Raw genomic sequence first — 27,750 nt, 5'->3', positions numbered from 1 at the left:
ATATTGGCTGGCTCACGAACCTTTCTGGCTAGTGTACTGGCTCAAATTAATCCCACCTTGCCATTCCCAAAACAGCCTTTGCCTTGCATGAGAGATTTTGCCATCAACTCAGGGTTCTGGATCCTACATCAACAGCCAGCATTCAGTAAAACCCAGAATCAGATTTGTGGGTAATGTATACAGCCTGTAGATATAACCTAATTCACAGAGGAAATCTGTGAAGATGCAATCAGCTCTTCCAGACCAGAACTCTAACATCAGTTTTCTTTATAAATCATAAAGACTACATAGCACAAATGCAAGTGAGCCTGCCTGTATAAAATTTTCTCTGACAGGTATGCAGGTTTAAAAGGGAGTTTTAGATTTTTAGATTCCAGATAAAAATAAACTCCTTACTCTGAAAAACACATTTTTTTTTGTAGTTACTTTACTTTCAAAGAGATATGAAGGTTCTTCCAAGTATCTATCGCAGAAAATAGGTTCATTTCTATAGCATTAATTCCTGCTGCTTAAAATTAGCCTAGGATACCTAATTTAGAGGGAGAAAGTGGTCCAAGTGAAGTTATTTTAGAACTACACTGTTTGTTTAATTATGAAGGATAAAATTTAACTCAATCTGTTATTTCAGTTGGGTAAGTATGTTGCAGTGATATTTGTATGAAAGTTGTAGGTGGAGATTCACTGGCTTTGACACCACATTTCAGGCACTAGGACAGAAAATGCTTGCACTTTGAATTTTCCCCTGGGCACTCCGGAAACAAAAAGGGCAGATATGTTGCTACAGGGTGGAGCTGTATTTTGAATTGGAGCAGATGGAAAGATACCTGTGCTACAGCAACATTGAAGGTGTTACACATGGAGTATAACTAATATTTTAGTGGTGCTTGAAGCAGTAAGATTTTCACAAATATATTTTTACATCCTAATATATTTTTTTTCCATAACTGCAAAAAGAGAAAAAAAAGAGAGGACAAAGAGATAAAACATAAGCTTGAGAGACACACAAGCCCATAACAGCTATATGAATATACCTTTCATTAGGCTGAGTAATTTAAAGAATTACTATATTCCATACACAGAGAAAAGGAGATCTGCACACCCCACCACTGCTTACACAAGCTGCAGGAAATATGTAAGCTTCTTGGGAAACCATTAGTAGGTCTGACCTCCTATCTCCTAGCTTTGGAACCCTGAATATTAATACAGAGTGATCTTCTCAGGGTTGTCAAAGGAGGAAACAAGCAATGAGACTCAAAGAAGTCTGGAAGATGTTGCTGTCAGTAGGAAAGAAAGGGTCCATGGTGACATACAACATTTGTTCAGCCCGTGTTACCAGCTACAGGAGTTTTATCTTAGATTGTTTGAATTGTTGCATCTGTTAGCCCTCCGTAATTACATCAGATAATTTCTACCAGGAACCAGAGGGCTGTGTGTGTCTTATGTGTCTTGTATCTTTCCTATATTTTAACCGCTGATCATCGTCTGATGAAGCAGCATGGTAAATAAAGAACTTTATGAAACTGATTAGAAGGTATATGCATATGGATCCGTTCTCTAAGTGTGCATGTTTCTTAGTAGCTCAGGATCTGGTCCTATACCATAGCAATAGAGCTGCCACTGATAATGCATGTTATGAAGATACCCCTGTAGTTCATGTATTACTTATAACAGATTATTAATAACTCATTTATCTGAATCAATTTTTCATTATCACAGTTAATACTGCATTGTTACTGTGCAATCTGCAAAGTAAATAACCAGACAATGATTGTAACGACAGGTGGTCATTTCTGACCATGTAATTACCCGGCCATGGCTGCCCTACAAACTAATCTGCTACTCTCACTTGCAAACTGCAAATAAAGACAACGGTAAATGATATTTCAATTTTCTAGAACTCACCAATTAATTATGACAGAATACACTAGATATTGTGAGTTGTTTATCTTAGAATAATCTAGCAGACAACTGCCAGTTAAATGATTACCATGTAACCTCTGCAGGTAGACTTTTCGCATAGAACTTTACATGTACTAACAGATCTACAAGTTCAGTTTATTGATGGTCATGCTCAACTACACATAAAAGGCTTCCAAATCATCTCACTCAAAGTTAGAGTGATAACTCTTACACTAGTCATGCGAGTATTACAGTGGCTGTACTGTTGGCCACTTGTTATTTACATCCATTGAAGCCAATCAGAAGAACCAGTATAGTGACAGGCAAAATATCTGGGAGAATACTGGCTTAATAAAGTGCTTTACTACAGGTAAATACCAACAACATTCAGGAGGTCTGGAGCTCTGCTACAAAATTTGAGAGGAAGAAATATTTGAGACACATAAACTGCAACAAGCCCTCATCAGGTGTTACGAAAGATAACTGAAATGACTCTCTTTACACACTGTACAGGCTCTGCCTCTATATTCAGAGCAGCTGAAGCCACGCTCTCTCTGTCCATCTCACAGTTGCTGGTGAGTCCCATTGAATCCGTCCTGGATGGCAGCTGGACTGCATGTCAGCCAATTCTCCTCTTTAATAAATATTAGTTGTTTAGCTTAAGTAAATAACTTTTAAGTAGAAAAAATAGTTTAGAGTTCTCATATTGTGTTTGCCTAGCTTTCTTAGCAGGAGTAGCAAGATTTGCTGTGAAACAGTAGCCTCCAAGATGTGAATTTTCGATTAGAAATGTTCCCGATGCATACAATCTGTTCAGTCAAAACACGGCCTCCAGAGTCAACTGAAAACAGAAGATATTGAGGCCTCAAGGATGCAGATCATCAACACCAGCTGCACTAAGACAAGAGAACAACCTGTCTGAAACACAGTGAAAGAGTCCAATGAGGAATGAGAAGACCTTAGACCAAACTATTACTACTAGACTGAACCATCACATGAAGGGGTGGATGAGGGTATAATTGCCCAAGGATCTTATTGTTCACCTTGGCCTCTTTCCCCAGAGTCGACCATGCTGCTATATTCCTCTATTAAATTATTTATTTTATAAAATATGACGCCTGAGAGTCTGTTTTGTGAAACCTTCGATTCTAATTTTGGCACAAACTAATGCTGGACATCTAGACAGAAGGATCTGATGACTGAGAGTCTGCTCAAAACCTTGGATTAGAATTCTAGAGCAAACTCATGCCGGACGCCCAGATGGGATGTAAATGAAGTGGGGATAAGCGTGATGAAACCATGAAACCTTAGCTAAGTGACATCAGGTGTGCACATATAATTCTTTACGTATAAACACATAAAATCTGATTTTCCCTCCATGCAGTAAGTAGTGTGACCTTATCCTTGAATTCTATTAAGTCGCACTGTTATTTAAATATGAGTTTTTTCTAAAAAAGCCCTCATCCATGACAATATATGAAACGAAAGAGAACTATTGATATTATGTTAAAAGATACAGTTTCTGATTTTCATTATATTAGTAAGAATTACTAAGGCAGATACTTACAGCTTGGCATATAATTGGATATTTAATGCGATTGATTCCACCAGCAAAAACAGCAAATGTAAGAGCAGTATGGAAACAAAAGTTGAGAAGCATGTGCCATCCTTTTCTACTTATTCGGATTGTGCTGTTGAAAATCACATTTTAAAATTAAAAAACAATGTATCTATTATGAAAATTATGCTTTTGAAAAAAATGCTTAATATAATAGGATTCTTGAAGGTGTACATAACAATATATCTATAGGACAGAGTCTGATTTATACAGCATTGCAATCAATGGTAAAAAGGTAAAATCAATGGTAAAAATTGTAAAAGGAGTCTATTGACTTAAAGTTTCCTCACTCAAATCAAGCATTTAAAGTAAAGTAATAAAAGCAAAAGGCTTATTGCATAGCTCCAGATATGCTTAACTTAAACAAGACATCTCTAAAGGATTAAATGGAAACTGGAGATCAGAAGTCATTGCATTAAGTTCACTTAATTAATATTTAGCAGCCTCTACAGTACAATACATTCCTACACTTTTAAATTGCTAATGGTCTTTAACAGAAGTATGCAGTTAAACTGGCATTTATATAAATCTTTCATATAAAGGAAAACACAAGTTTTCTAAATCAAAGAAGATTTAGAAATCAAAAGAAGTTTCATCTATTCAATGACAGTTGCCAAGTCTTTGGATCAAACTGGCATTTAGAAGCCAGCACCGCCACTGTCACTATCCAGTTGGCTGCTCTTTGACTGGCATTTGCCAGACAGCAATTTGATAGTGCTCGTGGTTTTATATTGAATTGTCAAATTAGAAATCTTAGGAACAGTGTGTAGGCCATTTATACATACATCTCAAAGCTTGAGAATGGTTGACACATAACTTTTTTTTATTATTATTTCTCTGGTGTAAACAGTATTGCAGATATTACTATCCAACAGTAATTCAGATAATTTAAATTCTTTTCAGTTCTAGTCAGAAAAATTGAAGTATCTCAGCATAATTCTGACCATTTAACACAAGAGCTTAAAATTGAATTCTTACCTGTGATGGACAATGTAGGTGATAATGGAAGCAAACAGGCACAACAACATAACTGCGGTACATGCATATACCACAGGGTGCAGAAACTCCCCTGGGTACTGGGGGAAAGACAGCACTGTCTTAAAATCCTGTGGAGAAAGCAAAATGATTTAACATTGTTAGGCATGTATGAAATTCTGAGACTTCATTTCAATATGTCCTGTCGTTTCTAGCTGTTCCCTCTCAAGAGCAGGAAATTAAGATGATGAACTTTTTATGTAGATACAGTTCATGAATTTACAATAACCTCAGACTGCTCTTTCCTCATCTGCATACACTTTCCAAGACAGAAATTAACCTTTTTTTAACAAGCAGACATATCCTAACTAAAAAAGGCCTGAAAAAATACATAGACTATTATATATTCCAGGCATTAGCAATATCTGTTCCTTCTGATAACATGAACTTTATCCATACTAGGATATTAAGTACAAAATATCAAATTACCATAAAGGTCTCAAAATGGCATACACATGGCTGCAGAAGAACCACTCAAAGAAACAAAAGTCATGAGAATACACTCAGAACACTGACTCGCTCTTATATTCAAATATAATTCCCAATTGCTACACCTCCTCTGACCCAGTGACCTTCACACTCTAGTTGTAAATACTCTGCTACCTATATCAATTCAAAAGCAACTTGACAGCTGTACTAACAGTGAAGTTCCGTGCATTCCTTTTGGACCTGCTAGTGCCTACTGACAAAATTCTTCCTGAAAAATGTAATGAAAGACTATTAATATCTTTGTAAAACTAACCATATTGAATTCTCATTCTATTATAAATCACTTGATCTTACAAGTAAGAAATCATAGGAGAGCTAAATGTGCAGTTTTCTTGGACAGAAAGGGAAAGGAGTCTGTTACACTATCTTCAGACTATATGAATTAAACCAAAGATCAGAGGTTCACTGTAAGACATTAAGTCACATCTGTTTGGGGCAGTACATTTCTGCAATCAAAAGCTATAAATTAGACATACACTATCATCTGAGTATAAACAACGTATTGTCTTTGTGTCAGTTTCTGTGTCCAATGGCACTAACTGTGCACACAAAAATGAATATACGTCACAGCACAGAAAAAGCTGGACTCTGAAAAAGTACTGAATACAACAATCCAGCAAACTCTAAAACTGAAAATAGTGGCATACTTTTTAAATTATTTGTGAGTTTTAGGTTCTCTGGAAGAATATTCAATACATTATTTTCCTGAGGTGAAATCTCCCCCTCTGGAGACTGGGACTGTAATGCTAATATACTTTTAAATCACATTTGCATGCAGAGAGCTGATTTCCAGCTTAATTATTTATATATTTGAACTTGTACACATAGAAGGAGTTAATGTTCATGAGTATATTCAATTATTAAATCGGGGGAAAGTTTCTGTTCCATTTACCTTCCAGAAAAGTCCTTACGAGTAACAGATGCCTTAGTAGTCATTATTTTTCTTCACGCTAGCTTTAAAGTTCCTAAGATTGATTGTACTATTTTCTCCAGATGCATATTAATGTCAGTCCTAAAACGGAGCACCTTACAACTTGTATAAAGGAAACCGTAAAATTGAACAAATAACATGCACACAATGGCAAATACATGTCATCACATCCAATTTCTCTTCACGTACTTCCTCAGCTTGCATGTGCACCTCAATTAAATTTGCTCAGTCACCACTTGTCCTTGACACAGGTACTCCCTCAGCCCTGCCCAGTTCCCCAAGGCTCAAAGTCAAAGGGGTAAACTTATGCAGTCTCCTAACACCTCCGGCTACTCTTAACTCAACCACAAGTGGAACAGAAGAGAAAAGAACTCTGTCTTTTGACTTGGTAGCTTTTTAAAGTGACAGACCTACGGTCTTGAGGCCTCCTCTTGAATTTTTTTTAAACAAGTACGAATATACATTCAGGATATACTGAATTCACAAATTTCAAATTTCTTTAAAGTCTCTTGGCTCAGAAATACCACTGAATCTCTACTCAAACACCGCTTTTTTTGACAATCTTTTCTCCCACATTTTTATTTGCATCATCTCCTTTTAAATTCTTTTACAGAATAATTTCTTGAGGTAGATCATTATTTATCAGAAATGTGCAGTACAATTTTGGCTCATATTACTAGAGCAGTAATATAAATACTGCACAACTTAAATAGAAATAATCTTCTGAAAATGATATAATATTTACTTCTAGCCATATTTTGGTATACCAATAGTACACTTCGTCACAATTTTATGTATACACTTCCTTCACTTCCATGTATTAAGAAAACTTACTGTAACTAGCATAGTAGTAACAATGCAGTTATTTAATGAAATAAATATATTTGCTGTTTGTGTAAAAAATACGCTGAAGTCAACAAAGTTTTGAAAAAGAAACCACAGTGAATCTACATGTTTATGTTGCAACAAATGAAAGTGATTTTACTTGAGGTGACATCATTCTAAAGAACTGGCTTTTAGTAGTGCAAATGCCAAGGATCAGCCCATCACAATGTTTGAACATCAGTATAAAAGGAAATGCCATGTGTCCTACAGGAGTACAGCCATTTGGCCTGCAGAAGAATCAAGAACAATCAGCATCTTAAAGCTAATTGAATTTAAAAATATTAATATTTTAACATTATTATATCTTTTTTAATCTTGTAGAGCAAAGAAGCAAACATCTTGTACTTAAAACTTTTGAGCCTCATAATGCATTATTGCCAATGCAGAACAGCTTTGTACATTGAAAACTGATTTCATTATAGATATACAATAAATTTATCTTTTCTTCTTTTTGATAATAATTAAACCTTGTTGATCTGTCAATCTCCCCTGAGTAATCCTCTGGGGAAGACAGCAAGCAGAAAACAAAGGTGTTTTTTTTTTCCATGCCGTATGCAAAGTAGCATAATTGTATATTACAATTTAAAAAGTTAGGTTTGATTTTATCTATTAGAGGGGATTCAAATTATATTGAAAAATGAGAGGAATTATCTACAGGAAAATTAATTCACACAGGACTTTGACCATAGCAAACTGCTATCTACAACTGCACAGACAATAAAATGTTGTCTAATGAGAAATTGTCTCTCATCTTATAAGGTGTAAAACTAGCTTCTTTCAGTCACAAATGCCACCATTGTATATAAAGCACAATAGAAATTAGCGATGGAAATTAGTGACAGAAGACTTCTAATCAGCTGTTTTATCCAAAAATCAGAATGATAAAACCATCAGTGGGCAAACGGGACTGTTTCACTTTTACTTGAGACTTAATTTCATAAATTGACTGGAACAGACTGATCAGTCAAAACTCAGTATGAAAGTCTAAAATCGTATAGGGAAATTACATACCAAAGGCAGCCCTGAGACATCTAGGAGTAGATGCTGAGAAAGCTGAGGAGAAGATACACTGAACTTACACTAAATATCTCATACTTGGACAAAATCACAGCTGCCAAACCCAGTCTAGTTTGTGTTGTAAAGTTTTGTAAATGATTTACTTATACTGACAAATGAAACATTTATTTTTAATATAATGCTTGCAATAGTGTGACTTTAGAAAGCATAGCCTAATGGGTTTCTGTGTTTAAAGCAGGACACTTGAAATTGTGTTCCCTAATGAAGTGATACCAAAGTACCACAGAGATTTAGAAACACAAATGCATTTGAACAATCAGTTATGGTAAGATTTGTTTGTATTTACATTCCTCCTACTTAAACAAAACAAAACTTAAAAAATAGGTGCCAAATATTAGGATGTTCAGGATCATTAGAATATGGAAATTATCCATAGAGCTGGGTCTCCATGGAGAGCTAAAAATGCTGCAGTGCACATTGAGTGCAGTAGTTGATGTACTGAAGGCAGGATGCCATTTAGCAAGATCACAACAGGCTGGAGAAATGGGCTTATAGGAACCTCTTGAACTTCAGATAAGAAAAATAAAAAGATTCCTGTCTCTGGGACAGAGTAACCCTGAAAGCAGTACAGGCTGGAGCAAGTGACTGGAAAGAAGTTTTGCAAAAAAGGATCAGAGGGTCCCGGTGGAAAATGAATTTGAGCCAGTGGTGAGCCTTTGTGTCCAATAGAAACTACCAAGACAATAAGACAGCTTGAGACCTAGGTTCTTTGGCTGAAGCTGCACCATCAAGAATGCAAGGCCCATTAAGCCAATATAAAGCAACAGCAAACAGAAAGAGCATAAGCCACAGGCTTGATTTGTTATAAAGTTAGTTCGTTTTGAAACAGACAAGTCTGGATTTTTGTCTCCAGTACCAAGTCAGTTTATGCATTTTACAGAGCAAATAAAAAAGTAGGTGTTTAAACACAAAAATAAAATTTTTTAAAGTTCATTCTTAAACCCGTCTTTATAAGCAGTCTGATTTTCCACAGCCTGTTACAAGAAAACCCTGTGTTCTCTATGGGGAAAATGTCAAATACTGCAGTTATGTTGACCTTCTAAATGACATCTCTGTAATACTTCCTCAACACATGAATTAATTTTCAAAAGGCTTAGACAAGCTGTTTCATTTGGAGAAGATCTGAAACATGGAAGTTTAAAAGACTGTTTTAAGAATTGAACTTCATGGATAAGCCAAAGAAATTTTTGCAATTGTCTGTAGCCACACTGCAAATATGGAAAACGTATTTTTTGTGGTATTGTGATCGTACCAATTTATAAAGACTTAAAAGATTCGAGGAACACTTGTAAAACAGGAGAAAAATCCTGTAATTCTTGGCATGATTTCTTCCTAGTATCTTGCCTCCCCTCGATTTCTCATATACACAGTTTTCTAATGTTTGCTTTGAGAATAGTTTCAAATTTTCTGGTTTTTTTGTTGGCTCAGTCTCCTCAGCCTTAATTATCTAAAATAATCATCCACTGAACGTACTCTACTTTTGCAAATAATGACTCCTTACACTCAGAAAAATTCCACCTAAGTTGTTGGAATAATTAGCTCCTTTGTGGCAAAAGAGGAAAGGAGGTGTTTATGATTTTATGCTCATTTAACCTATCTTCAGGTTTACAATTAAAATGGCTAACAATATTTATTAATCCATTTTATATTAATTGAGAAGTAGGAAAGTAGAATACTTAGATTTAAGAATTTTACTAGTGTTTGTTTGTCAGATTTGAGGAAATTACTATTGACAAAGCAATCAGAGAGGGAAAAGGAAATGCTGTGTACAATTACAGTAATATCCATCACTATTGAATTATCATTCTATTCTAAGAAATGTGAAAGGAAGAACAAAGGACAAAGTATGCCAAAGCGCGTTTAACAAATTTTGAAATTCAATGTTGGTGTTGGATATTTTTGTTATCTGCTGAAGAGCTTTTACTTATATACACAATGGCTACAGGGCACTAGATTGGTCATAACATAAACAAACATTTTCTTGATAAATTAAAATATTAATATACAGTTTAGTTCACAGACGAGCACAAATACTAAAACAATTTCTAACAGAGTAAACCACACTGCAGAATTTCATAGTTCAAGACCCTACACAGCTTTGGCCACCTCAAAAAGAAGCTAGAGTGCAACTGTATCTTTCTCCAACAGAAAACAGAAGAAACAGCAAAATAGAGGACTGGTCTAAAACACGCTATATGAAAGGAAAGGCAGGAATATAACTCAGATGTTTAGTTCATATTATTTTACTCACTCTTAGGAGGCACCATTTAAAAGTTAATCAGAAAAGGTTGATGCCGTGTTACGTTTGACACCACTGTTTTATTTCCATTCACTGGCCTAACCCAGAACAGAGTGAAAATGCAAGAGCAGCGTGAGGGAAGGAGCTTGTACCTCCCTTTCAACCCAGCCTCCAAACTATACTCTCTCTCTCATTGACATCACTTGAACAACTGTCACAGAGAGAAACAAAATGGCTCTAGATGAATCCTCTCTCTTGAAGTATGCTTATGCTTATTAATTATCAATCATAGTTGATAAATCCTTGATTACTGCCTTTCTAAAAAAAGAACTCTGTGAAACTTTTACTTTAACCCTTTTGTGGTACACAGGTAGAAGCAACTTTTTATAAAAGCAGTTCAGAGAAGTTTTGTCTTACTAGCTAAACAGATGCCAAATCAGAATATGTGCTGTACTAACTGTAAAATGGATAGTTGGATTAACTGAGGTTTCTATTTAATCTTCTTCCACAGCAGGATATACATTATTCTGATGGTAATGTAAACTTTCATCCCTGTTGCTTTATTGCCGCTCTTAAGTTTAGAGATGCTGCTTCAGTTTTCTGCTATTACGCCAAAACAGCATAACCAATTATGAATTTTTATGGTTTAATTGATTAGGAAATTATAGATTAATAACGTGTACCATGATATTGTAGCCTAACACTGCCTACATACCATATGCTAGCTATTTTGAATTTGCTATCCGTTTGTTAGGATTTTAAAATATATTTCGCTTTCGCACTCATGTGAATTAAGAAGATACACACAGACACTTTAAGTTGTTCATATTATAAATTAGTAGGTAAGCAGAACAATGAAATATTTTTCATTTCTGGTATGAGAATTGAACTGCCCAGAAATGCATAGAACAATCTCTGACTTTATGCCATAAAACACTGATTAAGCAGTGACACTTGAATGAAAATGGTTGCACATAGTGAAGCTACAATAGGTTTCCAACAGCTCTTTAGAAAGACAGCTGTTGGAAGACATATTTGTGTGTGTATACATACATATAGATATTAAAATGACTTAAGGCCAGGCATCTTTTTCTTAAAAGTGACTGTAATACATGAGCTAAGGAACACATCACATTGATGCTACTGTATCAATTGCAAAGCAAAGGTGAGTCTAAGATACTGTTTTCTTGTCTTACACAGATAAAAATGGAAAATACACATAGGACCTAAACTGGAACTACATACTAGATGCAAAGTGACAATAAAAGGTGCCTCTGCTGCATGTATGGTTGTCAAAAACCCAATTAGCTACATGTTATCAAAGGTAAATGTGCATTTGGCTTTACACACAAAAAAATAATTGTAGCCTTCATGTTGCTATATGATTTTTACAAACGGAATGAAACCATGGAAGTGGTTGTATACAATCAATTAGTTAACATTTAACAAATACCCAAAGTTTAAGAACAGGCTGAACCCAAGCAACTGAAGGAAGAAGAAGAAGCCATTTTGGGTGTGGCACCTGCAAAGTCAACAGGTGCTTTCTTTAATAAATTTAGAAAATTATCCTCAAAGTAAAATTACGTTTCACATTTGGGGAATAAGTGGCTGGGTTAAAAAAGAAAACTCATAGAAGCTGTAGAAAATGACGAATATTTAATATCATCAGATCTTAGGAACAGCTCTTTAATTCTGAAGAATTCTGGAATGGGTGAAAAAATGTTGAAGTAACTCAAAGGGAAATTGGTTCTTAGGAAGTGGACGATAATATCCGCATTTAACTCGTGGGTGCCACTGCCTTGCGCTATGATTGGCTGCCATCTGGGTTCCATCTGACAGCAGCAGATTGGTATTCTCGGCACACGTCATTGCAATTCCTGTCGCCTATGTTTGCTGTCCCTTACACATACACACAATACATTGTTTACTCAACTATAAACATTTCTGTAATGTATACAAGCAGCAGCTACAGTGCAATCATGCACCAGCATTCAGGATCAATCTGGTATTAATAGCACACATCTGGCTAATATTTTTACAACTGGCTTATAATAAATATTTTAAATAGCGCAAACATTTGTATACCTATATATGCTTGAAAGCTCTAAATCTTTTGTTTCCTTTTCTTAATTCCCTGAATAATAACATTATTATTGCATGCATAATATTTTTGCTTTCATGAACGTAACTTTCTGTTAAGCAGGATAGTTAAATAACTGCAATGGGAACTGTAAGTGTGACTGAGAGCAGACCAAAGCAGGCTGATGTGTAGCACTGCACAGAAATATTTTTCTTCATGAACAGCAATCTCACAAGAAGGCTATCGACACAAGTATACAAACTAAAACTCCTAAAAGATCAACAAGGACAGCACTGTCCTTACTTTAAAAAAGCAGATGTTAGCCCTCTCCATTTATTAAATGATTCAACATTGCGGTATGCCTGCAACTAATTAGTATGATCAACACAGTGCAGGGCAGGAACAAAAGCAGACCAGCCTCTGAGATGTGCTGATGTAAAAGCACATAGGAGTGTTTATTTTTAAACACTGTCCTATAATTTATAATCATTATATACTAATTCTTCCTTGACAGAACTTTCATTTGTAAGACTGAATTTAATGTCATTTCTCATTAGGCCTGTCTCTAGATATTAAAGCTGACCACCAGGTTTATTCACTTACTAGCAGTTAAATAACTTACTTTCATTAAGATTGTCTTATACTAAACATTATAGAAAACAGAAAGTCAGTTACTGATAATTAAGAATCGTACAGGTGCATGTAAAAAGAACATAGATGTATAGCAAAAGAAAGAGAAATATAGGTATATTTGCTAAGTCATATACTTACCATTAGCACTGCAAAGTTACTGAAGTGTGTACTCTGAATGGTGGTAATATTGCCTGCAGAACTAATTATGTGGCACCCTTCTCCCCACCAGCCTCCATGTCCATCTAGAAGGTCAAAATCCCAGAAGGCGGCAATGGGGTCTATACCCTGTGCAAAGTGCCTCAACCCTATAGTAAGAGGGCTGGTGAGGTTTCCAAAACTGCACCCATCTGCAAAAGCAACAAACTGAATCAGAGAGATGGAGTGGAAAACCCTTTATTGATGAATGCTGTCTAAAGAGATCTCATACACTAAACTATGGGAAAAAAAGCAATAGAAATACACTCTCAATGGTCAAAATCAAAGGTAGTGCTCACATTCAGAAAAGTTTGCAATAGCATAAATAAATCTGAATATTTCAGTCCCATAATGTGTCCAAGTGATCTAATCATCCTTCACAAAGCAGATTTTTTAAAATCTCAGATTCTTCAGTTATGACCAGTGTTATACTATTGCCCATGTAATGGCAGAAACAGCTGAATTTCATGGTATGATTAATAGCAAAGACAATTCTGCACTTCGAAAATCAGATTTAAACATTTAAAAATGGTAATAGAAATGAGAGCACTATTCAGTATCAAATAAAATTAGTAAAAGTGACTGGGTGAATAATTAATCTAAATAATGACTCACTAGCACATATAATATTTCACATTTAGACAAAAGCCTTTAACAACTGTTTTACATCCATCGTATCAGAAAGTATACTGCTGAGTATCAATATGTGCAACAGGGCACTACTCCCACTCCAAAAGCCTTATTTTTATCAGTGTCTAGGACATTAACATTGCAGTTTTCCTTGTAAAGATTAAAACAAGGTTCTTTCCTATAGCATCATTCTTTAAGAATCAAGCATCCATAACAACACTTTCAAAAAAACAGTAGTCCAAAACTTGCATTCTAGTCATACATCAAATGCATTTACTTATTTGCAGGATAATTTGAATAAAATCATGCAGACAGGAACAAATGCAAACATTAGTACTAAAGAGAGAGACTGTTTCCAGCCTCTCGGCACACTGTATACTCTACTCCCTTGTTCTCTACATAATCAAGTATACCGTAGCTTTTAGATTAAAAGAAATAATACATAACAACTCCTCACCTATTTTAGCAAAAACAGCTGGTGTGGCAACCGTCCTACGTTTCCCATCATCTGCAAGATTTGATGAGTTTCCTGTGCTAGGAAAGAGTTTCCCATTCCGAAAGACAATAAACTGTAGCTTGCAAGTGGAGTTATCAACAGATTGCCAGGCTGAAGACTGAGAGAAGACAGACTGTGGCAAATGAACTGAAGCTACTGCTACAGCATTCTGTACAAGGAGAAAAAAAAGGAAACATTTAAAATGCAAATCACAACAGGGTTGCTTTCATGATGTTTTAAACTCCTGTACAAGAAATGTATGCTGCCTTCCTTTTCCAACAGACTGGAAGCAACCAAAGAAGCACGAGCTGTAACCATGGGAATAGGATTGGTACAGTGCATATTAAAAGGGAAAACGTTTTGATTGAATGTGAGAGTCTATATGGTCAAGCTCCCTGCTGCAGAGGTGAGAATGGTTCTTACCGTGCTTGCTAGAGGGTCCATCAACGCTGCAGATCTGATTTAAAGAGACAACCTCTACCAGGTTTTCTCCTTCACTTAAAATAGAATCAGACAACTTACATTAAAACATTTCTCCGAAAGGGTACTTAAAGAGTATAAAAATAATTTTATTAATACAAAAAATTGCATCAGCAGAGAACTGCAAGCAGTAAACAGCACATTTTAAGAATATTTTTTTCTTGCTTCATATAAGGAAAATCAGTTAACTCTGTGTTTTAGTAACGCAGGATTAAAAATATTAGAAGCACTAACATAACAGAAGAAAACAAGGCAGCACTAGGAGAAAATGAATGAAGACTGTCAGATTACTACAATGGCTTTGAGTTGCGAGTGTTATACACCCTTTTACAAGCAGATAATTCCCTTACATCAAAGCTATAAAATACACCAAACATTATGTTCTGAGGACTTCACTCATCAAGCATTTTTTCCTCCCAAAGCAGCAAACTAATCATGTAAGACTGAGATATTTAAAAGAAAAAAATGATGAGCAATGGGAAAATAAACAGGGAGTCTGTCCTGAGCCTTGAAGTGAAAAGTGTATGTATTTAAAAACAAACAAACTACAAAATGTTCTAATTTGCATTTCCCTCAAGGGCAAAGTGTAGCTTCTGTGCACATAATTTACATAGATTATCACATAGTTTACTCATAGCACATGTGCACTACCTCTTTGAGAAGTAAAACAATCTTCACAATCAGGTAAACAAACATGACATTAGTGTATGTCCATGTGCTCGAAGAATATGGATATGAGAGATAAAAGGTACAACAGAGTTCAGTGAACTGAAATGAGTATTAGAATCATATAGGACCTCACGATAAATACAGGAGAAAAGCATGAGTAGCATGTGATGTCATTGGGATGCTTAAAAAAAACCACATAAAGGGTTCTGTATGATTTTCTCTTTATTACCATGTATATTTTGGAAATGTTTTGCAATTTTACGCATAAAAGCAGCCAAAATTCCTTTTTAAAATAAGTATTCAATCTAGGTTATACGATTCATTAAAAAAACTCAGGATAAAACAGAGCAAATAGCAACAGGATGTTTCTACATTAGATTTTAAAATTACTTATGAAGGCTTTTGTCAGAATTAACTGAGTTAAACATCAAGCATTCTTCCTTAGATTGTTTCCACTGTCTATTCACTAAAGCTGTCATAATTGGCTTTATCGCACTCTTCTGAAAAAGATGTATTTTACTCTATGATATCCCAAAGCATCTATAAATACTGAAACTTTGACCATACCATTTTGGCCATAAAATTGTTATCAATAAATACAAACAGGATTTTAAAAAAAATGTCATTTGTCAAACCCCAGCTCCCTATTGAAGACTTATCTGAGATGTACCAAAATGTAAGAGAAGTTGCAGTGTGATTATATTTATGTTGGATTTTTATTATTATTCTATGCAGTAAAAAGCAACAACAATTACATATTAAATTACACTAATTACTTATTATACACAAAAAGAGAAAGCTAGAAGCATCTGAATAAGCTTATGATAATGAAACCAACAGCTAAAGGCACTGGGATAAGCAGCAATGTGCTATGACTTGACAAAGGAGTCCTACACAAGGCAAAGAAAACAACAGGTTTATAGCACTTTTGCTAAGAGGGGAAATTGTCTAATTCCTTGTGGTTCTCTAATGTTCTTCTCCCTTGTGACTTACTGATACCGATGAGAAGAAGCAATAGCATAGACAGAGCTTGGCCGTGAGGCTGGGGAGGCGCAGAGAAGTGCAAAGAGCTGGTGTGCAGGTCTGCTGACAGGTCACACAGCTGGGAAAAGACTAAGGTGATACCACCCATCACTGCCTCACTATTGCCTAGTCTCTGCCCACACAGAGACCCTTCACTATGTAGTGTGAAGGAAAGGATCCCCAGCACTGTGCCCCAAGTCATAGCCACATACTACAGCTTTGCCTCACAGGGGCCAAGTCCAATGCAGTGAAGAAAATCTGTTCACATGCTGCAAAAGGGTTTAGTGAAGACTGGTCACACTCCATGGGCTGACTGAGCAAATCTCACACAGGCAGCAACATCAAATTACTTACACAACAAACACATTTACAGAAAATTATTTCCTCATTAGGCTTCAGGGGTGTTTTTAGCTGTTTGTATCCTCAAAATGTACCAAAAATACGAATACTCATAACATTTGCTATTTAATAATCTTTGCCAAATAGCATTGACGGTCAATTTCTGGGATACAATTTAATTGTGAATACTACCCTACATATACCTCTTATTTCAAACAATTTCTTTTGAGTGAAAGCAGTCTAGTGGAGCCAAGGGCAAAGGGACAAGGCTGTTCCTGGTCTGGACAAATGCACATGCAAAGTGGAACTACTCTCTACACATCAAATATTTACTTTACATAGAAATTCCTCAAAATTAAACATCAAACTGACTGCTATAGCAACATGCTTGCCAACAAGATCCTGTGCTAGGATATTAATGACAAGCGCACACATTGAGAGTGCCCACACATTCACAATGGTGTTTAAAAATATGAATAAATATTTTTGAACAATTTTTACATCTAAGATATGTGAGATTATTTCAACAGAATTAGTCATTATTCATATGAATCTGAGCACTCAGGCAATCCCTGTTATTGTAGTAGAGTATGGCTGGAGCCTGACTGGATGCTCAGTCTTGGATTCTCCTGATCTTATGTGAGGTAATGAATAAGTCAGTTCCTCTCTCTTGCCTCAGCTTCCCTCTCACATGGTGAAATAAAAATGGTGATATTTCTTCCTCTGCAAGGTGCTCCAGAGGCCAGAGATGAAACACAACATGAGAACAGATTCTTACTAAACCAGACAACAGTAAGATAAAATTTTTAGTGAATGACTGTGCTTCAGATGTTTCAAAATCCACATAAATCACCTCATTTTAAAAAATTTTATTTGGACAACATATCACCACATCACATAAAAATTGGCTTTTCGGAGTGTGCCAGTAGCAGCAGCTCAGGAAGCTGCTCCACCTCTCAGAGGGGAGAAACAGCAGAGAAAGAACCACCATCAAAGGTCCTGCATAGAAGCCGCAGCTTTGCAATGACACAGGTCAGCACTGGCATCTTATATTTTCCCTGAAAAAGCTTAGAGTCTGTGTCAGCAACTTACTAGTTAGGATTTAGAAATTCTGTGAGCGTTTTTAAAACAGAATGTCAATAATCCCCTCACGACTCCATTTCTCTTTTAGTCCTATTAACTGGATTGGCCTGGCATTCATTAGAAAAAGGAAATCTTGAATGTACTGTGGATTTTTCTAAGGAATATTTTTCTCCTGCAAAATGCTAGTGTTTTAAAATAAAAGCTATTCAAAGAGATCCACCCATTTGTGCATAAATATGACAGAAACAATGCAAATTCCAAAACCTCCAGGTTATCTTTCATGTCATCTGCTCAGATATTAAAAAATCTAAGTGACCTGTAGCCAGGGAAAGAGGGCTTATCAGCTCTAAAGCAGCTCTGAGGATTTTCTGGGAGGGCTCCTAGGACTCTTGGCTTCCAAGACTTCTTGGAACCTGGGAACCTTTCCAAGGAGTCAAATGCAAGGTTGTTTTGAACACTCTCACATTTGGGAAGTACGGTTTTGTAAATACAGTACTTTTGAAGTCTTATTTTTTGTTTTCATTTCAGAACTAATCTTTTGTGTGTGTGGAATTTTTCAAAATATCCGAGGAACAGAAACAGCACAAATAAATCCAACTGGAACCCAGAAGTTTTAAATTTGAATAGAAATCTCATTCTAAAGAGGAAATGGTCCTCAGGATATTGAGAGCTATGGACTCTTGACATTTTTGCAGCTCATGCGTGACCCTTATTAAAAATGTTTTAAGGGAAAAATGAAGGATTTAAAGTGAAGTTTTTCCCCCAGCAATTTTATCCTGGTCAGCAGTCCATTCCTTATAATCAATGCTAGCATTTACAAGTAGTTTTTAAGTGTTCAGGGAAGACAGCCTCTTGCCTAAGGTGTCTTAGTGATATGTTGGCCATTCTTACTTTCACAGTTCTTTAAAGAGACCTGTTCCCACTATCAACATTCTTTCCTCATGATCTTGTTCTACTTGTCTAAAATTTAGCATGATACTGAGAGATCATACTTATTATTACACAATCATTATCAAGGAAGATACTTCATAACCAATGTGAAACAACATACATCAAATTATTTTCAGTAGCTCTTCTTTGCATATGCCTTGATAGTAGATTGATTTTGAGTTCAAGTATTGCTGTTTGAGATAAAATACACTACATAGGAAAGCCTCCAATTTTGAGTTCTCAGAACAGTCATAAGGTATATTTTTTCCAGCTGGCAAGTTCCCTAAATTAAAAAACAGCACCTTAACAAGAGGTCAGAGGAAAACTGGAGGAGGGAAAAACAGAAGAGTAAAATAAATCACTAGCAGAGAACTGGAAAAGCAGCTCCAGTGCTTCCAAATTTTAAAGAAACTGATGAGATATTTTATAGATTCAGATGCAAGACATTGTATTATATTATTAAAGACACAAGGACATTGCCAAAATAGGCACGACCTATATGAAGTTACGGTAGCAGTAAACAAAGTGCAGAAACTAAGCTTTACAGGTAATAGCCTATATTACTAAACATGTACTGACTCTGTTAATAGTTTGGTCACCATAATAACTTTAAGCAAATAAATTATTTATACATATACAATAGATTTTATTTAGGCCCTCAAACAAGACAGTAGCTCCTTAGAAGGAGCTAAAGATTTCAGTCTGTAGTTTATGTTAAAGTCTTGGTGGTCAACATAACGATAAAAGTGCAAAATTGTTTTTTTCATCTGTTTCTCCTGGTAGATATTTAAATAAAACCCTTTTGGAAACATCTCAGCAAGTGGTATGTGAGATAAGGACAAGCATATTTCCTAGTGCTGTGAGTGAGACTTTAGGTAGACTGTATATGAGTAATGATGTTTTTTTTCTGGTATGAAAAGTATAAACAAAACCACCCCAAAATTTCGCCTATCCAGGAAACTGCCAAGTAATGGTTTTGTAAAAAGAATGGAAAAAGTGCCACTTGTAAGGAATATGGCTTTACAAGACACATGTACAATGACAAACAAAAGAGAAAATTGTTTTGATTTGTTTTTTAAATGTGAGGACACCAAGCAAGGAAAGTCAGATTCCCAGCCATGTTATCTGCATAACCTTGTGCCTGATTTTTCACAGTTTAACTACCCTTTTTAGACTGATATTTAAACACAATTCTGGAAAGGCTCAGGGATGACTACCAAGTGAAAAGCAAAATTTACACAAGATACCTAGAGAGAAATGAAGAGGTGCCTCCAAAAATGAAACCAGTTGGCTACTGAGATGACATTGCTAAGCACATTAGGATTATAATGTGATAAAGTCACTATGTAATAATCATAGAATCATAGAATAACCAGGTTGGAAGAGACCCACCGGATCATCGAGTCCAACCATTCCCGTCAAACACTAAACCATGCCCCTTAGCACCTCGTCCACCTGTGCCTTAAACACCTCCAGGGAAGGTGAATCAACCACCTCTCTGGGCAGCCTGTTCCAGTGCCCAATGACCCTTTCTGTGAAGAATTTTTTCCTAATGTCCAGCCTAAATCTCCCCTGGCGGAGCTTGAGGCCATTCCCTCTTGTCCTGTCCCCTGTCACTTGGGAGAAGAGGCCACCTCCCTCCTCTCCACAACCTCCTTTCAGGCAGTTGTAGAGAGCAATGAGGTCTCCCCTCAGCCTCCTCTTCTCCAGGCTAAACAACCCCAGCTCTCTCAGCCGCTCCTCATAAGGCCTGTTCTCCAGCCCCCTCACCAGCTTCGTTGCTCTTCTCTGGACTAGCTCCAGAGCCTCAACATCCTTCTTGTGGTGAGGGGCCCAGAACTGAACACAGCATTCAAGGAGCGGTCTCACCAGGGCCGAGTCCAGAGGGAGAATAACCTCCCTGGACCTGCTGGTCACGCTGTTTCTGATACAAGCCAAGATGCCATTGGCCTTGGCCACCTGGGCACACTGCTGGCTCATGTTCAGTCGGCTGTCAACCAACACCCCCAGGTCCCTCTCCTCCAGGCAGTTTTCTAGACAGACTTCTCCTAGTCTGTAGCACTGCATAGGGTTGTTGTGCCCCAAGTGCAGGACCCGGCATTTGGCCTTGTTAAACCTCATGCCATTTGATTCTGCCCAGCGGTCCAGCCTGTTCAGATCCCTTTGCAGAGCCTCCCTACCCTCTAGCAGATCAACACTTCCACCCAGCTTAGTGTCGTCCGCAAACTTGCTAAGGGTGCAGTCCACATCCATCTTGATATCTGGAAACCCGAGTTCAGGGTCCAGGATACCTTTGTTAAAGCCAATCATAAACGTTGCTTTAATGCATAGTGAAAATGTAGCATCAACAAGGATAGGGGAATTGTATGAAAATGTACAAAACCATCTTAAGGTGTGTTTAAAGTTCTCACTAATTAATAAATGGAGGTTTTTCTAGAGTCATGCTGTAGAAATATCAGATTTAGCAAACAGCATGGAAATTTTAGAAAAGCTGGTAATGTAAAATAATTTTGGAAAACCTGATTATAAGTAATCCTTAAATAATCCAATAAATGTAGCCTCCACATCAAGATTTTGTATATCAAATTTGAAAAGTTGGCAAACTTGGGAAACAAATTGACAACAGTTACTGGTACAAGATCAGGAGTGCATCAGCAGACCAAAAAGGCCATTGTGTATAATCAAAAAAACCCAAAACCAATTAATGAAACAAAATAGTATTTTAAGTTTCAAGAAATGAGTGGATACAGTGATAATTGATAAAAGCATTTTACATACAGCAGTAAGTTATTCAGATCTATATTTAAAAAAAAGGATAAGGAAGGAAGTAGAGCTGCCACATAGAAAGAAACAGATAGAGATAAAACTAACTAGGAAAAAACTAGATAATATTTTTTTAATTTAACCTCAGTAAAAGTGTTGATGTTTACATGGAGACAATGTTAGGATCAATAATGAGAACAAGTATATAAAAATTACCACAAATGTCAAAGCAAAATTCAATGAGTCATGCAAACCTTTGAAAGAACAGACGCACAAAATCAAAGGACAGTTATAGTTGGGGTTTTTTTTATGAATCTAGCAAGTTGGTCACAAAGCAATGATGACTGCTTGCAAATGGTCTACAGTTAGGGTGAATGAGTAAATAGAGTTTGTTCTGCAGATAATGATATAGACCTATGTACATTTACTGCACAGTTCACAGCATCACTAACAGCTGCTGCTGCCATATTTATCTGCTGCTATGTCCAAAGAGAGGCTTCTTTTAATGAGTTTGAAAGAGCTGGCTGGTAAATTGCATGAAAATGTGGTGTCACTTAGGCACTTCCATAGGGACCGCTATGTCATTGTTTCTGCATTCCAGTGTGTTGCATTGAAGTTGCTTATACACTGATGAATTATTTCTCCAAACCAGAGGTCAGCATTTAGGACTTCATTATTAATGCATCCATGGCAATACAGTCAGAAAACGTAATACTGTGTTTCTAAGAAAAGAAAAATGCATGAAATTCAAGTAACAACTAAGCTGTTACTTTCATATTGTGAGGGGAAAAAGAGAAAGTGAAAAAAAATTGAAATAAAAAGATAACACAAAGAGAGACAGAGTAAGTAAAGGTAAATAATGCCAGACCCACATGATAGGCCTCAATAATTTTTTTTCTAGACAAGGGAATACAATGCACGTAATTTCTTTGCTCTTCAATAAAATATTGGATGCTACATAGAAAACTCTTAGCTGACTTGATACAACCAGTATTAGTAAGAAATAGTGCCAGGAGAATAAGGAAAAGGCTAAAATTGATAGTACAATTATTTACTTTGAAAAGGGAAGACAAGCTGGAGTGGACATATTCAAAGCTTCCATGAAAATCAGTTTGAGGACTTCTAATTTCATTTATTGATCCTGAAACACAGAGGAATGTCACCTAAGACAATGTTAAAGACCATATGTTTTACAGATTTATAATGAGACTAAGCTGGTGAGACAGACCACTTCGGAAAGCAATGGACAAGGAAAAGGGCCTGAAAGCATTGGTTGATCAGAGGATGACTCAGCCACTATGATTTAACAATTAAAAAAATACAAATGCAGTCCAGAATGTACAAGATGAGACATTTCCATTAGACTGGGAAATACTCTGATTCTGCTGGCATAATCTGAAATATGCTATATAATTTTAGTAAATCAGGCTCAGGAAAAAACAGTCCAGAATATAACAGGTATAAAGGATGGATAATAGGGTCACCATTACAACAAATTATTTGTTTTACAAGTGTAGAGTAAGAGAGTTTAGCTTTGTTAGCCAAGCAAACTGAAAGAGGAGGCTGTCTGCTGTCTTTAAAAATACCAGAGGAATAGCATCTAGGGAGGAAGGAGTCATGTGAGCAAATAGTCAGCATGAGCGCAAGGACAAATACCTTAATCAAGAGAAAAAATATGGACTTAAAAGTATGAAAAGGCTTTCTAGCCTTTATAACAGAGAGGACAGGATAGTTTTCAAGGGTTATGGACAGACAAAAAAATTACCTACTCTTAACTTTATGACAGAATTACACAGTGCAATTAGAGAAGTTTTGGTTTATTTCTCCGTTTTACAAGAAGTCTCTAAAATGCCTTTTGAGAACTCATGAATTCCCTGAATAAAGGAATTCCTGCACTTCCTACTTCTACTTATATCCCCAGTACACAGGTAACAGAGTTCATAATAAACTCACTAAGAAGAAAAGAATTTTAAAAACTCTTCAGTCAAGGTAGGTTCAAGTGACTCACATCTGTGATAAAAGATCATTGAACATGGAAATGATACTATCATTTTTGAGAAACACACAAAAATTTGCATACCTGTAAGAGCTGCAGACAGTCTGCAAGTTTGAATACTGAGTCACTTATTAAATGGAGACACCTATTTTAGAAATGTTAAGATAATGTCTAAAAATAGAACAATTAAATACACATCACACGGAACAGTAAAAAATTAAAACATAGGCATATTTCTATTACTTATTTTCCCACTATATATTCTTATAATTGAAAAGATCTTTAGCACCTAAGTTACCAGAGCTCAGTCACCTATACTGTGTGATGGTCAGACAGCAAATATCTGTTACAGGTAACCGTTAAGTACTGACACCCAGATGAATCACATACACATTTTTAAAAAGGACAGGTTCTGGCAGTGTCCTCTACAGGAAGACTCACCTTCTTGGGAGTTTGGTTTGCTGGGCCCTTCAGGGATGCATTAGCTCCTAGAAACACTACATTTTCCTTCAAGCAGCCTGGGATGAAGGAGTATTTTTCCTTTTTATTTAGAAGCCCAGTTTAACTTCATGCACTAAATATATGAGAACTTTCTGGAAAGATGATGAGCATATTTGATTTTATTATTACACTGATGAGCCTGAGGTTTCAATTGTTGCAGGTGCACTCAGAGGATGGGGTGAGCATATGCTAAATTGTTAGAATTTTAAAATATAAAGTCATAATAAATAACTTTGAGAGCTGTCTAGGTGGAACAATCAGCTACATAATTGCAAACCTATCACCATGGATCTTAGGAAGGGCATCATAATTACACAGAATACCTAATACCCAAATAGCTCTTGCAGCTCATTGACGACTGAATTAAATTATACATAAGAGTTACCAGTTTGGAAGAAGGAATCCTGTGAATTCTAGCTTTGGTGTACAGGCGTGCCTGCGCGGTTTTTTTGCCACAACCACATTTAATTTATTTTTTGGACTAGGTAAATTGTGTTAATGCAGGCCTCATAACAGTCCTACATTCTGTATGGTCCATATCTTAGTAATTATCATACCTAAAATTATTAGGAATTGGAACAAAAAGAATATTTTCCACTCAGACATAAAGTGTTAACAAACACTTTTCTAAAGTGGGAGAAACACAATTGCAATTAAAAGAAGAAGGAATAATAGGTGGCTTGTATGCATAAGAAAAACCCTTCTGTACCAAACAAAATTCATGTATTTTAAACGCGCAGCACACACCATTACAGATTTTATGATTTTTCTAAAGTTTTAGATAATTTGTTTATATCCATTTATTGAATATGAGTACACAGTGATGCAACCATTAGGCAATACAGTAATTCAAATGACTTAATATTGCAACTGTTTAATCATACTAGATGATAGGATTTCTAATACCACTAACGTGGTATTCACAGTTAAGCTAGATAAGTATATAGTTCATTTAGTATTCTAAGTGGGAATATAGTGAAAAAAAATTCAGAAATTTTTATGAAACTATTATAACTTCCATAAAATCATAGACTCATTGGACTGTTTGAGTTGGAAGGGACCTTAAAGATGATCTAATTGCAAGCCCCCTGCCATGGGCAGGGACACCACCTCCAGACCAGGTGGCTCAAGGCCCCATCCAACCTGGCTTTAGACACCTCCAGGGATGGGGCAGCCACAGCTTCCCTGGGCAACCTAGGCCAGTGCCTCAGCACCCTTATTGTGAAGAATTTCCTCCTTATGTCTAGTCTAAACTTCCCCCCCTCCAATATCCATTCCCCTTCATCCTATCACTACATTCCTTTGAAAAACAACCCTTCTCAGTGTTCTTCTACCCCTCTCCGGGTACTGGAAGGCTGCTATAAGGTCTCCTCAGAGCCTTCTCTTCTCCAGTCTTAATAACCACAACTCTCCTCGTACGGGAGGTGCTCCAGCCCTCTGATCATCTTTGTAGCCCTCCTCTGGATTTGTCACAGAGTTATGTGAATAGCAAATTTTTTTCTAGCATCATCCACAGTAAAAATTAATAACAATCCCAATAGAAGTGAGTTCAGAGTGAAACTTCAATGAAATCATTTCTCCACCAATCTAGTGATCACTTTATACAGTGCTATTAGTTGAAACAGGTTAGAACAAACCTAACTCTTAACGTTTCACAGATGCTAATAAAGCACATAGGCATGTGTGCAAATTTTTCATTGTTGCTGCAAAAATAGTCACTCAACATAGTCAATGTTAGGCATTTCATTTCTAAAAGCTGACTGAATTAAATCTTAATCCTCTAGTCAAATCAAGTTTTGTAACTCAGCAGCTCTGAAACACTGAAGATGTATTTCTGATTAAGATTTTAAAATTCTAGCATATATTATCAGTTCTTGTCATCAGTCATCACTACTTGAAAACCCATGGTTTATATTAGGTGAGGATGGTTTTATATTTCTGAGGCAATATGCACTGTATTGCTCTCACTCAAGTGAGCACCTTTTGAGTTGAGATGCAAAAGGTCACTTGAGACTTCTTTTATGGTGTATGAACCCAACTGACATTTGAATGAACTCCAGGAGCACCCCTTCATTCCCATTTAGTGACTGTTGAGAATGAAGATTTGTAATACAACAGAATATATTTCTTATATATTAGACACCTTTAAATACACAGATAGTTACACCTATATGACTATTTAAAGCTGAAGTTAGATGGGATGAAAATTGTATAGTAATAAATGAAGGCTGAGAACTAAGCATTTCCATCAGTCTACACCTCCCATTTCTTAGATCAAACAAAAGGGAATAAGATCTTAATTCTTCCAAACACAAAGCTGCTTTCAATTTGCAATGTATGACAGGAGCAGATGGGGAACATAGATTTTTTTGTTTTGATCATGGCTTTTGAATTAATACTAGTTTTCAAGTATTAGTGCTGCAGGGCCTATATACTGAAAAAGCAACAGCAACATGTTCATTCAAAATAGTGGTCTATATGCCATGAAGTGTTCACTTTTTAAACCTTGTAAATTAGTTATATAAGCAGCAAATTTGCAATTTATTCAGTAGAAAATAAATTGGCTTACATTGCTATATGTAAGCATTCACAATGGTTTGAATGGTTTAAATATTTTTGGTCTTCCCCTCTTGGCCTACTGATTTTATAATCTTTTCCAGTAAAGGTCAGTTCTTCGGGCATCAGTATATTTAATGTGTTCACAAATTTGTACCGAAGGCCTTTATTCTAAAGGGCTTAATTTTATCAGTCAGATGCATCAGCAGTGTGTATAACTCAGACTTTCTCAAGAGTTTCCACTGCCAAATTTGACCGATTTTTTTTTTCAAGTGTGTTATCATTTTTGCTGCATCACTTGCAGTCTCCTATTAAACTGATACGCCTCTAGTTTAGGCAGTAGGAATGTTCATTTTCTAAAGTGAAAACTTAATATGCTCACCATTTCACTATCTTTTTCTTCTAGACTCTTCACTTTCACTTCCTGCATTAAGTAGGATGGGAGTGCTTTGCTGAATCCTGCCCATGTGTTTCTAGAATCTTACTACTGCTTCTACTAGATGATGATAGCAGCACCTGAGTGTATGAATTAATTATTTAGGAGCAAGGATCTGAAAGAAACATGCTCAAGGAGGAAAAGGGAAAGAAAATCAATACAGAAAAAAATTGAGTCCCTCATGCCAACTGAAGGACTAACATCATGTACAAAATTAATAACTAACATTATTAGCAGAAAGACAGTGTAGTTGAGAAAAACTAGCAGAGTCCCAAACTATCTCAGTAAAGAAGAAGACTTAGGATTACTTTTATCATCAGGAACTCTGAGGCCTGGAAGCTCTATATATCTGCAGTGATATGAAAACACTGCTGCCAAAGGCACAGACTCTACTAAAAACTGTATCCCCATTTTTCCCTGACGGATGTCTAACATAAGGAAGAGGTATTTTTGTAGCAAGAATGAGGGTCTATATAAAACTATAAAAGACTAATTTAGCGAAGTAATGAATGGATTTTGGTCCTACTTCCCCAAAACACCCAGACTTAATGTCTTTTGTTGATTTCATACAGGATACGTTACCTGAAAAACAAATGTATTGAAAACAATGCTAAGTAAATCCTTATACTTTAACAAAGTGAAATAACTTAATATCCTATTTTCTTTCATACAAAAATAAAAAATAAAAACTCATTGGCCACTTTGTGTTCTTCTGCCATTCTAAATATTGATATTCCCACATTCCATCAATACATCCACATTAAAAA

General features: G+C 36.1%; 1 protein-coding gene across 2 annotated transcripts in view; it reads right to left on the bottom strand.

The window, feature by feature from the left end:
- The window catches only part of ADGRA1 (adhesion G protein-coupled receptor A1), a 262,352-nt gene that overhangs the window by 39,822 nt on the left and 194,780 nt on the right, over positions 1-27,750 (bottom strand). The window contains exons 1-5 of one of the 2 annotated variants that reach the window (XM_069863855.1): positions 14,631-14,648; positions 14,169-14,376; positions 13,025-13,233; positions 4,496-4,623; positions 3,467-3,590 (exon numbers count right to left, since the gene is read on the bottom strand). In XM_069863855.1, the coding sequence (XP_069719956.1) occupies positions 3,467-3,590; positions 4,496-4,623; positions 13,025-13,027 (255 nt within the window). In that variant the 5' untranslated portion in view covers positions 13,028-13,233; positions 14,169-14,376; positions 14,631-14,648. Of the gene's footprint in view, positions 1-3,466; positions 3,591-4,495; positions 4,624-13,024; positions 13,234-14,168; positions 14,377-14,630; positions 14,649-27,750 lie in introns of those variants that run through there. The other variant, XM_069863854.1, reaches the window with a different exon arrangement.

Source organism: Phaenicophaeus curvirostris, chromosome 9 (genome assembly GCF_032191515.1).
Source record: "Phaenicophaeus curvirostris isolate KB17595 chromosome 9, BPBGC_Pcur_1.0, whole genome shotgun sequence".
NCBI classification, from domain to species: domain Eukaryota; kingdom Metazoa; phylum Chordata; class Aves; order Cuculiformes; family Cuculidae; genus Phaenicophaeus; species Phaenicophaeus curvirostris.
The sequence above is the reverse complement of the archived record's forward strand: the minus strand, read 5'-3'. Positions and strand labels throughout refer to the sequence as shown.